A 17,357-nucleotide genomic window follows, 5' to 3' on the forward strand; every position below is an offset into this window, starting at 1 on the left:
ACAACTGCATGAAAAAATTTAGAGTTCTGGTCACCCTTTTTTAACCATCTATTCTTTGCAACTTGAGCTATATGGATCTCCTCTTGCTTTTCCCAAACATCAATCTCCAGCTTGGTGACGAGATAGTCTGTTTCTATATCCTCCGAATATTCAGATTACAATTGGGCCTCCAATATTGCCAGCCTCGCTTCAAGTTCTTGCAAGTTGCCGTCCACTCTGCCAAAAACATTTTTATTCCAGTTCCGCAACTCCAGTTTGAGTCGCTTCAATTTTGTCGCCAATTTTACCAAGCCCAAATCCGACGTAGGCTGACCCCATGCCTCATTTACCAAACTGTGAAATGAGTGGTGAGAGCACCACATTTTTTGAAATAAAAAAGGATATGGATCATACCTTGTATTAACTCGGGATAAACGGACCACCATGGGGCTATGGTCCAAAGTCTTCCTTTAATATATTCAAGCTTCACCATATTGAAACATTCCAAAAAAACCATATTCATAAGCACGCGATCCAATCTTGCCCATTTATGTGCAGTCCCCTCCTACCCATTGCACCAAGATAAGGGATTACCAGCCAGCAAGAGTCAATACACTCGTTAAAATCGTCCATAGCTTGAGCAACTCGGGGCAACCCCCCCACATATTCTTGATCCTCTCGTATGATGTTGAAGTCTCCCATAACTATCCATGGATGTGCATTAGACCTACACTCCACCAAACTCGCCCACAACCCCCTTCGGTCCACCTGAGTACACTTAGCATACACGAACGAAACAAGTGTCTGAATACCCTCTAACAACAACCAACCGGTAATCATTTGAGTTGATACACTAGCCACTTCAAAATCGTACGGGGCTCTCCACAAAATCCAGATTTCTTCCCCTTCGGCCTCATTACAAAAATAACCATCAAAACCCAAAGAACTAACCAACCTTTGCAGCTTGTCCTCTCTTACAAAAGGCTCAAATAGAGCAACAATAGACCCATTATTTTTCTGAATCAAACTATGCAAAATACGACGAGAACTACCCAACCCCCTTATGTTCCATGCAATGATGGACTCTGTCATAGATTAAGTTTGGTGGTGTGGGTAGACACCCGTCGAGATTGATAAAGAACTAAATTTTTTTGTTTAATGCTTGAAATAGGATTATGCATGTCATCAGAGTCATACCCCTTATGTTAGCCATACGAAGTACGTTATCCTCCTCTTCCACATCAATACCATACAACATAACCACCGGTGGAACATCAACAGCAATTGGTTTCAGATGACACTCCATATTAAGGGCTTCAGATACCACCGTAGCTTGACCACGACCCCCACTACCCGGCGACTTGGAAGCATCAACCAGTATAAATACCATAGCAAGGCAACCTCCCCGCTCATCATCAAGCTCCAACGACACTATCTGCTCTTCACGATCGGTCACCATATTTTCTATTTGGATTGAAGTCTGCTCTTCCGTCTTCTCGTCATCACCTAGACCCCCCACTAATTTCATCGCAGAACTCTCAAGAACATCACTTGCATCCACCTTTTCATCCTCCCTTGTAACCACCACCTCTTTACCATTAAATAGCTCCACCTAATCTACATTCTCAATCTGTTTATCCTTTGAACTTGCACCTGGTTCCTTTTGCAGACTCTTCTTCTTTGGATTCTCTTGCCAGGTTTTCTTTACCACCCCTTTGGCCCCATCTCGACCCTTATGCACTGGGCCTTCACCTGCCCGACATACAACAGAGGTATGCCCCTGCCGATAGCACTTTTTGCAGTAGAAGCCTGGCCTTTCATACTGTGCCTCTTGCCAGAATTTTCTATTTGCCACCACAATTGGAAAACGCTGCACGGGTTCTCAGTCAAGTAGATTTCGACTCACAAACGGGCCCCCAAAGCTCTAGTTCTATGCAAGGTTGCATTATCAATCCCTAAAAATCGACCAAACATTGTTACCAAGATTTGCAAAACATCCGTCCGATACATATGAAGGGGAAAACCCGACAAAAAAATCCATTGTGGCAATAACGTTGATTCTTTCTGGAGGTCAAAGTCCTTCGTCCATCTAAAAAGTCTGAAAACAGATCCAGCAATCAACCGACCTTCTCTAGCCCAACCATGCATGAAGTCACGTTCGGTTTACATCTTCACCAAGACATGATAATCGTCCATTACACTCACTGTCAGAATCTCCAATAAACCCCATGACTTAATAATAGCCAAGTGGATATCATCAATTATTGGCCTAACACGCACGAACTTTAGGACAAGGGCAAACTGAAAGTCCTCTGCAGCTTTCAACATCTCTAGTTCCATAAAAATGAAACCAGGCTCTCCATCCACATCCACAGGGAACCACATCAGAACCTTAAAAGAATGAGTCGGTGCAGGCTTCGAGACAACTTTAACGAATGATAGTGTACCACCATCGCCTCCAGCATCCCCCTCCGATGAGGGAGGGGTAGTGGGCACCACCATGGGTGAACCCTAGATGAGACTAAACCAAGGAAGCAGAAAGAGAAGATCCAAAAAAAAATGGAGCTACGTAATTGGTACTACGCAGTAATGACTTGACTTGACTCCAACCCATTTCTCACAAAGGAAAGCCGCTTGAAGCGATTTTGATATAGTCTAATAAACGAATTGTAATACTATGATTGAAAATCACAGTGAAGATATTTGTTTTGTATTTCACTAGTCTGGACTGGTTGTAGGAGACTTTCATTACCTCTTTTCTACGATCCTTGGTTAAGAGAAGCAAAAACATAGGCAGATAGCAAATAGGAGATGCGTCAATCACTAAAGGACGGCGGTCAAGGACTACAACGACGCGTGGAGGCCACACACCAGTCTAAGAGAGTGAAGGTCCGTCAGATCTGAAGAATCTGAGGTCACTAGCTCCAAAAATGCTACCCGTAGAGGCAACAGTCGCTCCTCAATGCAACGGGCATGGATCTCACGTGCGCTTTGATTCGTGCATGTGACGCACGCAACGCTTTGTTCGACATTCTGCTTCAATTGTCTGAAGGATCGACAGCTAGGGAGTCCTGCGGTGGGCCGAGTGGCAGCTGCAGCTCTAGAAAGCAGTAGATTGGCACTTCTCCTTGCTATGAATGGAAAACAAAATAAAAACTAGAAAGAAAGGGGCTGCACAGTTTTTGGACAAGCCAGACAAGAGGAGAAAGGGAGGAGCTAAAGCTCCAAGCCCCTCTGGATGAAGAAGAAGGGGTCTTTAAGTGGATTTTGGTTGAGAGCGAAACGTGTGGAGAGAAAGAATAGTTTAGGTTAGATATTTGGAGTTCTAAATCTCATGTGTTTCAAGAGCTTAATCAAGTAGCAAATTGTTTAGTCAAGTAGAGCACAAGAAGGGTGGTGGATTACAATCATTGAAATGAATTACCACATAAAGGAGAGAAGTTATGAAAATCGATGGAGTTAGAATTCCCCATATTCAATGTATATGATCTTGTGTAATATATAAGAAAAATGTTTTAGCTGCAAAAATATTTTATCAAAGTAAATTTTATATGATATGTCAAGTTATAAAATTATTTTTTATAAAATAAATCTAATGTATTATATGAAAATAGATAAGTTTGCATAGGTCGACTACTCAATTCAAACGTACGGCCCTTGCACGTCAATGCTGAGGTAAACTAGACGTAGGGAAACTCGGGGCCTTGGGCCTTGGTAACCCAGCCCAGATGCTTAATTATCCTTTCGTCGAAAAATGAAAGATAAAGGCCTAAAATATGAACTACAAACACAAAAAGGATGCGTGGGAACCTCATCTGTACGCTTTATGGGAGAGATGCTTGTGTTATTCTTCAAGGGAATTCAACAGAAGATTCGACCCCAAATAGACCCACATCTGAGATATCTCTATCTATGGATACGACATAAAGCATGCAGTGGCTAAATGTCAAAAAGACGAGACTAAATAATCAAACAAATTTGAAGACTTCATGTTATTTCATCACTTTCTATAATAATTGTACGGTTAAAATGTAACTATACAGTAATATTATATATAGTTTTAGAGTGTGCAAGTCTTACGAATTTTTTTAAAAAAAATGAAATTTATTATTAAAAAATTAATTAATCTTTTTTTTTAATGTAAATCTCATATTTATCTATATTTTTAAAAAAAATATATTGAAACTTGCACGCCTAATAAGACTACCAATACACTTAAAAGGCAAATGATAAAAACTAGTACGAAAAGTGGCTAAATGAAACAAAAAGCCATATTGAAAGAGTACTTATAAAAGCATCTTCAAAGGGTGCAACTTAAAACATTTCTATGAAAGGACAATGCTGTACCCACTAAGGGTGTACCACTAGAGAAGTCACAAAGAAGGTCATTTAGCCTCTCTCTCTCTCTCTCTCTCTCTCTCTCTCTCTTTAATTGCTTTTCTTTCATGCATTTTTTCAATTCTCTTAAATATCTTTTTTTTAATCACAATATTATTAAAAAATACTTACTTAATTATTAAATAAAAAGAAAAATAATCAAGACCCATTCTCAGGACACAAAATATTTTCCTTTTGTGAAATCACCACTTGTTTTAAAAATTTAAACTTATAAGAAAATGACACTTCTTTTCATGTGTTGGCTAGACTTTTCCTTAATAAATATGTCTAACACGTGAAATATTTAATTAGTTGAGTGAAAGGCAAGGTCGTGAATTGAATTCAGAACTTCTAAGATTTTAAGTTATAAATAGATTTTATTATTTATTTATTAAAAATTTTGATATACAACTAGTTGAGGACTAATTTGATTATTAGAATACGTCATTATTATAAATTATTTTATCATTATTTTTTATCTATTATTTACTATTTTATACTATTATTTATTATTATTTAATACCTTTTTATTATTCTTTTTTACTATCCACAAAATATTTAAGATTATTTTACTGTTCTTTTATTTTATTTTATTTTATTTTATTTTATTTTTTTGTGGTTCTTTTTCTGGTACTTATGTACCTTCAAAGTTGGCTGCTGAATTCAGCATTCCAATGAGTCGAATAGATCCATATTTTAATCAACTCTTTAATTAATTAAATGGCAAACACGGACCCAAGAAGTCCTCATATCTGACCACTTATGACATGAATATTAAAAAAATTAATTAAACCATAATATTAAATAAAAGTCGTAATTAGTTTGATATTAATTATTCTTTTCTTCAAATGGACGTAAGCTACCCATTTCGGCTAGCTGTCTCTATCGTCACATGCATTGATCCATATTATATTAATTAGTCGCACCAAAAATGTGTTAAACCTATGGAATATTCCTCGAAAAATGATTTTCTTTTCCAAGTTACCTACAGCCATTTTCACTTTTTTTTTCTTTAATAATGGGCCATTTTCTCTTGCATATGATATAATTATAAAATAAAGTCCTTTGATTGGTTTTAGACAATCCCACATGTATTTTGACTCAACTTTTATTCTATAAAATATGATAAATAAATTGACCGGAATCTCTATTCTGAAACTTAGTTTTAATACATAATTTATAAGAAATGAAGATAAGAGAATCGTCCAAAATATAAAAAAAGGATTTTGATGTTCAATTCAAACTTATCAAAATCTAAAAATATCAAATCAACTCACAAGCCAAGCTCTATTAGTTGAAAATCATTCATATCAAAATTTTATCAAAGATAGCAAAATCTCAATAATCACTTCAAAAATAAATACATAATAAAAGAAGTATTTTGTCAAAAATTTAGTCCAAATCGAATTCAAAATCAATTCTTAAACGACAAATGAAATATTACCATAAAAGACAAAAAATAACTAAAAATAGAGATTCAGAAAAAAAATTTGTGAATCTTGGCCTTAAAAAAATGCACACCCAGCATAGTTCGATGATCACAATGTAATCACTAAAAAGAGCTTTTTGAATTGGGATCATACGTGCTATTCTGATACTCGTAGTTAAAGTTATAGTTAAAATACCAAAACTTGCCCAAATCTACCCTAATAAGGAGAAGATCATGATTTTTTGCCATTTTTAAACTGATCCACCACCTCAAGGTATTTCAATGCCATCAACCTATTATTTATCAACTCAACATCATCTGACTCGGCTCCTCCTATATCACAAGCTTTTCAATTATGAAGAAATTTTATGTGATATGTTAGATTATAAAATTATTTTTATTATAAAATAAATTTAATAGATGATATGAAATTATGTTAATTTATAAATTTAATTTTATGCATATAAATGACCAATAAATGACCAGTTTTATAGAAGTACTACATGGACACACTTTTTTTTATATACACATATTATGCATATTTGCTTTTATATGGGCCCATGATTCGTACCCATAAATTTTGTTTTTGTTTTTGTTTTCTCTCTCCTTTTTTTTTTCAAGCAACTATGGTCGGCAATGTCCGTGTGGCAATCGTTTGAAGGAAAACGAATCTCAAACTTAATGGTTCTAGAATCATAATTCTTTTGAGAATTTTTAGTACTACTACAGTTGGACATGTGCGACGGTAATGATTGAAGGTTTAGAGAAGGACGAGGAAAAATAATAGCAAAGAAAGATTAATTTTCATTTTTGGATTATACTTTTGCTCATATAAGGCATAATATCATATATATATATATATATATATACATATAAATTATTTTATTTTCAGGCTGATACATAAAACACGTCATTTACATCATTTAAATATTAAGATTTAATTTTTAATATTTAAATTTTTAAATTTATCTTTTAAATTAAATTATTATACACAGAAACTTTTTAATAACACTACTCTCTCTCTCTCTCTCTCTCTCTCTCTCTCTCTCTCTCTATATATATATATATGTATATTTGCAATGCCATGACTATTCTTATAGACAAGCAAAGCAAGTCCATAGAGTTCATAATTGTAAATACATACATGTTATGCCTTTATACTCCCCCTAGAATATGACCATTGAGTTGCTTATTCTTTTGGGAGGTATGTTTTTCATGAAAAACAATTACTGTTGTAGTTAATTTATAAACAAGATCAATGATCAACCTCTTTTATTCAAAATGTATGTATTTTTTTTAAAGCCTTTCTCAAATTTGAAACATTAGATTTTGTTATCACCATACACATTTAATGATGAAATACACAAATTTAAGTCATTAATTTGAGTAATAGATATATAAAACAACTTAAAATATGTCTCACCAACCATGGTATAATCAAGAATAACAAGATCTAAGATAAGAAGTATAATTGCTCTAAGAGAAATGTTACTTTTTATCATCTTTAATCGCATTGTTGATGTTATATCTCTTAGGCCTGATATGGATAGCAAAGTCTCTGCTCCCAATGCATCTCATCTCATCTCAAATCTCAATATCCAAACATCATAAATACAAATAGTTTTGAATTTCAAATTTTTAACTTTTTCATATAATCATTACTTTCAAACAAAAAGTAATTCAATTTTTTTAAATAAAAAAATTATATTTTAATAATATTTTAATTTTATAATATTTTTATTCAACTTTTTCTATCTTATTTTTCAAAATCCTATAAAACATATTAACTCAAATCATTTTATTACTATTTAAAAATTATTTAATTTGTATTTACTGATAATCTCATCTTATCTCATCTCAGATTTTAGAGCTATTCTTTTATGAGACAGTTTTTTAGTCGATTAATTTAAAGTTGTGACAAAATTATAAGTATATCATTACTCAAATAATTAGGAGAGAAAACCAAAAAATAAAAATAAAAAATAAAAAATAAAAAGGAAGAATAAAATGACTCAAAATGATAATGGATGTAGAATGTGGACAGTGGAGCTTGAATTGAGTCGTTATTCCAAACCATACAACCCTTTAGCTTTTAAACATTGTGGAGTTGATACTTGATGATAGAGTGTCCTTTGGGGACGGTCCAAATCCTTTTCAACTCCACTCTCGCCTTTTCTCTCTTCTTTGGCCAACCGACACGACATCATTTATTGTCCCCGCCCCCACAACCAAACCACCGCACTTCAACTGCCCAACCACCATTACCACCCATCAGCTCCGAGAAAAATGGACCCGCAGTTCACCGGAAAGCCACTGGCAGGATTGGACATCGAGCAGATGCCGGAGACCCCCCACCGAGGCTCCCACCACCGCCGGGCCCACTCCGACACCTCCTTCCGCTTGCCAAACTTGGATGACCTCCTCCTCTTCGACCCCTCTGATCTCGACCTCACCTCCCTCCCCTCCCCTTCACCCACTGCCGGTGGAGCTCCCATGCCCGTCGATTCCTCCTCCAAGTCCTCCGACGAGTCCAACAAGCCCAGGCCCTCTTCCAAGCCCTCCGCCGGGCCCATCGGCCACCACTTCCGGAGCCTATCCGTGGACTCCGACTTCTTCGATGGCCTTGGTCTCGGCGACGAGAAAGTGGTGGTGGGGGAGAAGAGGGTGCACCATCACAGGCACAGCAACTCGATGGATGGGTCTTTTGAGGCCGACTCGGCCATGGCGATTATGGACGGTGTGAAGACGGCCATGGGGCCTGATAGACTCGCTGAGCTTTCTCTGATTGATCCCAAAAGAGCTAAAAGGTAGGGCCTTTTTCCTACTTGAATCCTCAATGGATAACTTTTTTAGTTTGTGGTGTCTATTCAGTTAAATTAAAAACAACTTTCTCTGATTAAAAAAAAATATGTTTTTATTTTCAGTTTGCTTTCGGGATTTATTTTCCTTATTTATTCTTGAAGTGGTAGATGATTCGGATGTAGCTCCTTTACTTAGCTTAGATTTTCAGAATTAAGAAGTGATCGTCAATGTTTGAACTTGATGCAATTGGTTGGTTTCATTTTGCATCGCAGGATTCTAGCTAATAGGCAATCCGCCGCTCGCTCAAAGGAAAGGAAGCTACGTTATACTAGTGAGCTGGAGAGGAAGGTACAGACGCTGCAGTCGGAAGCAACCACCCTCTCTGCGCAGGTCACTTTGCTACAGGTACGAATCTTTACACTTGTAGTTTTAAAGGAGAAATATATGGATTGAGAGAGATCTTATGTTGGTATACACTGGAACCCACTGGCTAACTAGGATTGAATTTATCATTCATGCTATTTGCGAATTGTGGGGTCATCACAGTTCTCATGGCTGTGCATTTATGAACGGACCCAATATACGGAGAAATTTACTTTCCTTCTCTATACGGGTAGTTCCCTTTCTTCCTAAGCCATTCGGTTGCATGAGGTAGATCAAATTGTGGTTTAAAGGGAACCACTACATCCGTGCTTTCTTTTAAAGCTTGTTTGTTTTCTTTTTCTGCCATGTTCTTGGAAGAGTTATAGATTATCAATACCAACCAGGGATACAGACATGATATGATTAATATAGAAAAAAAATATCCTCAAAAAGTAAGAACTGAGTGAGAAAGGGTTGTCAACAGGTTAAATTTAGTATAGATTAAAATATTACTTTAAAGTTCAATCAATTGCAATTCAGTAGATATTCTATGAGCTAAATCTCACATGATCAGGACCTCTATTGCCTTTTATGCCCATTCAAACTAATTTTTTATGATATCTCCAGCCAGTCTCTGCTGCTAACACCGGTATCACTTTTTCTGGGGGCTATGACCTGGCAATAAGTTTTGAAGCTATAGTGCATTTAATCGAGCCTTAGCTTAACAGACACAATAGGTAGCTCCCCAGATTTTGCATGAAACAGAGCAACTCCAAGTATCTCTCATCAATTGTATAAATATTGGCGAGTAAGCTTAATTACTTACCTGGAAAAGATATTGATCTATGTGCAGTCAGCCCTTGTTCAAATTAATCACTCACATTGCCTATATGGGAAATGATATCAATAAAGGCCTGGTTTGGAGTGAAAAAAGGTATGGAGCAATTAAAAAGAACTAAAGTCAACGACATGGGGAAGCTAAAATCTGAAATTCTCTGCGTGTACCATACATTTTTTCATGACTCGTGACTTGACACTACATATTGCAGTTCCATTGGTTCAAAGGTTATGTTGTCCAGAATTTGAATACTATTTCTGTAATGTTAACATTCTCTTTGGTTTTGAAGCCTGTCAGGTTTTGAGTATTCACTATCACTCTACTTATAAAACAAAAAAGTGTTGTTTTGGGTTTGTGCAACTCATGTGCATGTTTTCCAGCAAGATATGTGTTGTTGCTCAATTGTAATGCCCCCGATTGTATTTGTTTCACAACGTATAATTAGATTGGTTTTTCTATTCTTTTTACTTTTTAAGCAAAAGAAAAGAAAAAAAAAGCATCGCTACAATATAGAACCTCTATATCATGTCATGACTGGTTATTTATATCCAGATAATATGAAGAGATGAGTTGGTTACTAGTTTATACTATATAAAGGATTGGTCCTTTGTTATGAATCCCAACCCTAAAAATACCCACAATGGTTATGAAGGGATATGTTAAGCCTGCATTGGTTGTTAATAGGTAAAACCGGGTAATTCAAGTGATTATAGGGTCTCCAATAGTGAGTAGGGAGCTCCAATTAAGTCTCAACTATTCTTTCCTCAGGTATTTACCCCCCTCTCTCTCTGTGAGAAACGTAAAAATGCTCGCATAGAGAACCTAGTGAGGGAAAAACAAGTAAGTTTTGAGGACGGAGGAGATCAGAGAGTAGAGAGTAGTGAACCACTGTAGGGTGTTGGTGAAATATGTTAATAATTAAAACCTGAATTTTGAAAGTCTTACCACCGCCTACTTGCTTGCCGGTTGGCGGCTATTACACCACATAAACCACCTGACGGATCAGCTCCTTACATGTGACTAATCTTTTCTTTTTAAAAATAGAGAGGCATCTTTTTTATAGGCCTTATGGTGGAGGAATGTCATGTTAACGGTATAATCACCTTGGCAGTGAATCCAAAATCAAGGTGGTGCGAGATGAATTAATCAAGTTCTATAATGTTGAAAGAGCCAAGCTAAACTTTATAACATAAGTTCAAAAGACCAGCTTTATCTGCCATCACTATTCCTCTAACTTCTTTTGGTATGCTGGTACCCCTGGCATACTACACATGGCTAATCTTAGCTAGTACCAACACTAAGATAAGTAAATGGGGACAAAGCTGTCACCCATTCCAAGGTTATGTTATATTTATATATATATATATTCTTTTAATTAAATATTTGATTACATATATAAATCAGATATCACGTTGGGTTGTGTCGGGGTGGGTTGTAATCCTGTCGATCAACTTCCAAATTCCGACAGAACACAAGTCAAGAATATTATAGATCCTCGTGCTATCTGGAGCCAATATGTTGGGTCGGATTCCAGGTCATAAAATTTTGGCTGTTTGAACAGCTCTAGTTGCAAGTAGTCTATTTAGGATGTGGTGCAGATATGATTGTCACTTTCCTGCATCTTGATAATTGGCATTGAGAGTCAATTTGGTATAATATCATATGGAATGAAGGCATTGTAGAACAACCCATACCTTGAAGAGGATGTTATGGATTTCAGTGGGTAAAACTCTTGTGCCCTGAATTGGATTAGATTGTGAAAGCAGATCTGCTAAGTTCGTATTGGTTGTGTACTAAGTGAAACTGGATTGTATAAGATTTCACAGGAAGCTTCAAATGCAACTAGTCTTTATGAGGTATGGCACAAATGTGGTTAGTGTTTTCCCTAGGATTTGACATCAAAATTTCTAGCAGATGCTCCATATGTTATTCATGTTCTCATTCACCTTTTGGCATTCCTTACATGTTATACTCATCTGAGTTTATTTTCGACTTTTGTTGTAGCTAGGATACTAGATGACAAAGATTACTGTATAGATGGATACAAATTTTCTCGGGCTGAGTCTGCAGCCACCAGCCACCTAAATTTGATCCCATGTTGCAACTTATAGGCTATTTATATTGCTTTTAGTTTACACACTAAAAGGAAAATAAGGAAAGACAGAAACGATCAAAGGAGATTTTTTTAAGCGTGAAAGCTTATCATGCCAATTTCATGCAATGCAGAGAGACACTACTGGTTTGACTGCTGAGAATAAGGAACTCAAACTGCGATTACAAGCTATGGAGGAACAATCACATCTTAGAGATGGTATGCATTTTTTCAACTGTGTTCATGCTATCTATAAGGAGGGGATTATGGAATCTCATGGGTTGGTTGACACATTTTTTACATTCAGAATTTCATATGAAGTCCAGTAAACAATCGAAAAAGTCAGTACCCAACAATCTAATATATAAAATTTCTTCAATTTTATGAATTCTTTATCCTAATGGCATAGGAAATAGTAGACAAGATGTGGTTTCCCTCTGATTTTCAAATTCCTGGAGTTGATAATGTTCAGAGTTTGATGGCTTCTCCGTTATTGACTAGTTAGTTTTCAGCACGAATTATGTTGGGTAAGGAATTAACATAGTTATAACTTTTGTATGTTCTAAAGCTCTGAATGAAGCATTGAGGGAAGAAGTGCAGAGGTTGAAGATAGCAGCAGGCCAACTTTCGGCTGCAAGCAGCAACCCTTTCAACAGAGGGTTACCCCCTCAATATTCCTCCCAGCAGCCAGCCTTGCATCACTTTGGTAGCCCTCCGACCCAGCAACAGCTTCATGTGATGCAATCATCTCCCAGTAACCAGACTTCAAATGGGCAGCCTCACCCTAGCTTTATGGACTTTAACCAAGGGAGCTAGTAACATCACAGGTTTAGCATTAAGTTGATGCGTAGGGTTATCCATCCCTAGTAGCATCATGTACATGTTTGTATGTGTATATATATATATATATACGTATGTGTGTGTGTGGTGCCGTTAGAAATTGTGAAAGGGTGTTGCTTGGATTAGTCCCTTGTATCAGTTTGGAATAGTGTTGTGGTTCTTCTACAGTTCTACTCTTAGGATAGGATTAACTTAACATATGCTATAGAGTAACTCCTCTTAGAAAAACCAATGGTTGGATGAACACTGTTACGTTGTTCTTTTGGAACAAGGAGCTTATGGTATAGAACCATGAAACTTGTAAGGTTAATATTTCTCCTTGAGAACGTTTCTCTTGTGGCCAGGATGAGAAAATCAGGAGCATATTTTACCTTCAGTAAAACTTACTAGACCATCCTTTCTAATTGTATTATGGGGAATATTTTCTATTTTTCGTTCAAATTATTTGAGGTTTAAACAGTGGGCTTCATGCCACTCCGGGTATGGTTAAGAGACAAGATTGAGCTCGGTCTTGTAAGTATCACCATCCTTCATCAGGTGTAGAAAAAGGGGCACGACATTTGCGACAGCTGGAACATCAAAATCATGTATAGTGAGTAAATCATGCGTGTTTAGTCAAAAAACATGTTCTCTAATATTCACGTGAAACTTTCATATACCTAAAATATTTGTTGGTGGTTTCACCAAGGCAAAATTTCAAACAAAAATGTTCCTTTTCATGCTATGACACCAGCAGTTGTGGCAGTATTTGTGGCCGATGCTTCTGTAATATCCAAAATGGTGTTATGGAATAAATAAAATGGTATTTCTTGTTTGTACTCTTCCTATTGGTTGTCTTTTAGTTTGGGTGCTAAATGTTTTCCCTTAATGTCACTCACAAGTTTTGATATTTAAAATAAACGAGATTCGAGGAGGGGGCTGAAACAGGCGAATTTGTCCCCTGAATAGTTCAGTGATCGATTCATTGTGACATTTAATATTCATAGTATGACTAACAGAATCAAACTTGAACGGCAACACAAGCCTTGCCTCGTCCAATCTTATCCCCATGGTCATGAAAGGATAGAATGTTGAGCACCTGAAAATGTTTCTAGCGTTAATGGCAAAAACTGGAGTTGTGAAACCAAGCATCATAATTCAGGGTTAAAACATTTACATCATTTGGGTAAATTTTAGGTAAGAAACATTTACACCAAAGAATTTACTACAATCTTCCTCTTTTTCCTGTTTGATTGACCTTGAAGAAGAGAAGGAAAACTTAAACATGGCACTTAAACTTATGGCAAACATAAAATCTGGGATTTGCATAGTTGTGCAAATCCAGTGAACTTGGAAAATGATGGCAGGCACAAACTTATCTTAGGATGCAATGAACAACTCCAGCCTATTTACATAAAACAGGGGCGTTCATAACACAGAGAGATTTTTGTCCCAATACCCCTTTCCAATCCTCGAGCAATCGCCCCCACCTACAAGGAAGTAAATCCATAAGCAATTCATTAGCACCCTCGAAAGAAGTGAGGTTTCATGTGCTTTTCTTAAATATAGTGAGACGGTGACTTTTAGACCTTAAATTTTGTGAAATGTTGGCCCAAGGACGGCTGACAAAATATCATTATCAGCTATAGACTGGATATCGTGAATTTTCCAAGCAATTTGTTTATTTCCCATATGCCATGGACCAAGTGTCAGAAAGAAATTTAGCAGCAAGAAAGGAGTCTACTTAAAATATTTAGTCAGTCATATATGTTTGGTATTGACAAAGAACAATGAGAAGAACAAGACTCCCTAGATAGCAGCAGAATTTTATAGTAAAATCAGATAAAGCTCAACTTAAACATATCGAATGACAGAAAATTGTTACCGATGATTACTGGAGGATGTAGAAATTGTCGCATGTGATTGTAAATATCACCAAGTTATGGTTGTTGCCTAGGTTCCAGAATATTAGAATGACATGAATACCATGAGGCCAATCAATTCACATGTATATATAAAGAGCTTCATTAATGGTTTCCACACATTTGATGCTTTCTGCTGATTCAGTGAGTGGCAATGGACATGAGCATCTTACTAGCCTTGGTGCTCCTGTCCATTTTTGTGCTGTCAGCTTTCATCTTGCTGAAGAATCCATGGGCTTCACCAAAAGAAATGGAGGAAATCCCAGGTAGCTTGGGTTGGCCTATTGTAGGCGAAAGCTTCTCATTCATTTCAAGCTTTTCTAGCCCATCTGGTATTTTCAGCTTCATGAACAGCAGGCAGAAGAGGTAATCCATCAAACCCAAAAAGTAAAATGCAATAAACAAGCGCCACAATTTCCAAAAAAATAGTCTGTTTTGACATTTTCTACTTGTGGAATTTATTTGTAGGTATGGAGAAGTATTCAAATCTTTCGTCTTGGGGAGATTCACTGTCTTCATGACGGAGAGAAGCAAGCAAGATATTGCTATGGAAAAGATGGGATGGTGAGCTTGAACCTCTTCTATACAGGTCAGCAGGTGCTAGGCCCTTCCAGCTTGCTCCAGACCACCGGAGAAGCACATAAACGGATTAGACGGCTGATTGCTGAGCCCCTGTCAATTGATGGCCTGAAAAATTATTTCCAATTTATCAATATGCTGGCAGTCCAGACGTTGGATCAATGGCCTGGACGAACAGTTCTTGTTCTTGAAGAGGCTTCTACAGTAAGTTTTTGTTATTGAGTCCAAACGGCACATTTCCTAGCCTAAATACTGCTTTCTAGAGAAATAACGAAATCTTTTGACTTGTGCAGTTCACTCTAAAGTGATTGGAAACACGATAATGAGCTTCGAGCCCACAGGCGAGGAGCAGGAAAAATTACGGGCCAATTTCAAACTCATTTCTTCCTCATTTGCATCTCTGCCATTTAAAATTCCAGGGACAGCTTTTTATAAGGGTATCAAGGTAACACCGCATGATGGTATCAAATTGTATGCATGACATCATGCATTAGAAGTGAAGCTACTTCAAATAAAAAGACAGGAAATTCTAAATTTTTATTCATACAACATTTCTGTTATGAAAAATGATGACAATAAATTGAAATAGAATATGGAACGAGAAAACAATCACACATGACACAAGATTTACGTGATTAGGCAAATTGCCTACGTCTACGAAAGTTACAGAGAATTTTATTATTGAGGAATATCACACTATAATGATGAATCAATCACTATACATCCCCAGTGTTTCTACAGTACGACTATATGATATAATAATCATATATATAGTCAAACGGCAGAAAAAATCCTAAAAATGCATGTTCGCTCAAGCGGCTTGTCGAGCGTGTGTCAAGCGAACTTCCTTTCCGCATTCACTCGAGCTCACTGTCGAGCTAACATCGAGCGTTCAAGTATGCCTGATTTCGCTCGAGCGGCCAATGCCTCCGCTCGAGCAAAACTTCCTTCCGCATCCGCTCGAGTTTACTGTCGAGCTAATATCGAGTTTTCGAATTTGTCTGACTTCGCTCGAGCAGCCAATGCTTTCCCTTGAGTGGTGTGAACCAAACTCCACAGTACTCAACACGTTTCATCTGTCTGACTAGGCACGAGATAGGATGTACGCCATGTTAGATTCCACAATTTCTAAGAGAAGAAATGGAGAAAGCATCCAACAAGATTTCCTGGAATCATTGGTAATGAAACATAGCAAAGGAGCAGGTGGAGGAGATGCTGAAGAGAAACTCACTGATTCACAGTTGAAAGACAATATCCTAACTCTGTTAGTTGCTGGTCATGACACCACAACTGCTGCTCTCACATGGCTGATCAAATTCCTTGGAGAAAATCCTACAGTTCTAGAACAACTCAGAGTATTGTTAACTTGACAACTCATAATGAAAAGTTTTAATTTCTTCAGCTTTAGACCCTATATTAAATTTGGGTTGTGGATATGCAGGAGGAACACAAATAAATCCAAGCAAGTAGAGAGGATGGAGAATATCTCACATGGTCTGAAGTTAACAGTATGCCTTATACCAACAAAGTGAGCTACTTGTTGACCCTCATTAACCTTAACAATAATTCCTTTGTTGACAGCTCACAGGTTCTTAATTCTTTGGTCTTTCATTCAAGTGCCTGTAATTAGTGAAACCCTTAGGAGAGCCACGATATTATCTTGGTATTCAAGAAAAGCAGCCTAGGATTTTGAGATTGGCGGTATGCCTCAAAATTTCAGATAGCCAATGCTAATATTATTGTGTAACATTTTTTTGGATATTACAGGATACAACATCAAGAAAGGTTGGTCAATTAACCTGGATGTCGTGTCCATCTACCATGACCCAGAAGTTTTCCCCAATCCCCAAAAGTTTGACCCTTCCAGATTTGATGTAAGCTCTTTGTAATTCATCCATTGGCAGTCCACTTCTATTGCTACCATTTTCATCTAAGAAATAATATCTCTATCAAATGCAGGCACTACTAAGGCCTTTCAGCTATCTTGGTTTTGGTAATGGACCGCGTATGTGCCCTGGAATCAACCTGGCCAAACTTGAAATATGCATTTTCATTCATTACCTAGTCTACAAATACAAGTAAGATGAACATATTAAAAGGACTGAAATATAAAATCAGAAAGCAATAAAAATTAATTGAAATGCTTCCCATCAAGGC

General features: G+C 36.9%; 1 protein-coding gene and 1 pseudogene across 1 annotated transcript; both read left to right on the forward strand.

Annotated features, from left to right (window-relative positions):
- Positions 1–7,873: 7,873 nt before the first annotated feature.
- Positions 7,874–13,030, forward strand: LOC122299447 (transcription factor VIP1-like). The gene is made up of 4 exons (XM_043109742.1): positions 7,874–8,592; positions 8,860–8,992; positions 12,015–12,099; positions 12,449–13,030. Exons 1-4 carry the CDS (start codon positions 8,072–8,074, stop codon positions 12,694–12,696), a joined length of 987 nt encoding a protein of 328 aa, XP_042965676.1. The 5' UTR covers positions 7,874–8,071; the 3' UTR covers positions 12,697–13,030.
- Positions 13,031–13,179: 149 nt separating this feature from the next.
- LOC122299592 lies at positions 13,180–17,282 on the forward strand (annotated as a pseudogene).
- Positions 17,283–17,357: the final 75 nt, after the last annotated feature.

The sequence above is a fragment of the Carya illinoinensis genome, chromosome 16 (genome assembly GCF_018687715.1).
Source record: "Carya illinoinensis cultivar Pawnee chromosome 16, C.illinoinensisPawnee_v1, whole genome shotgun sequence".
NCBI lineage: Eukaryota > Viridiplantae > Streptophyta > Magnoliopsida > Fagales > Juglandaceae > Carya > Carya illinoinensis.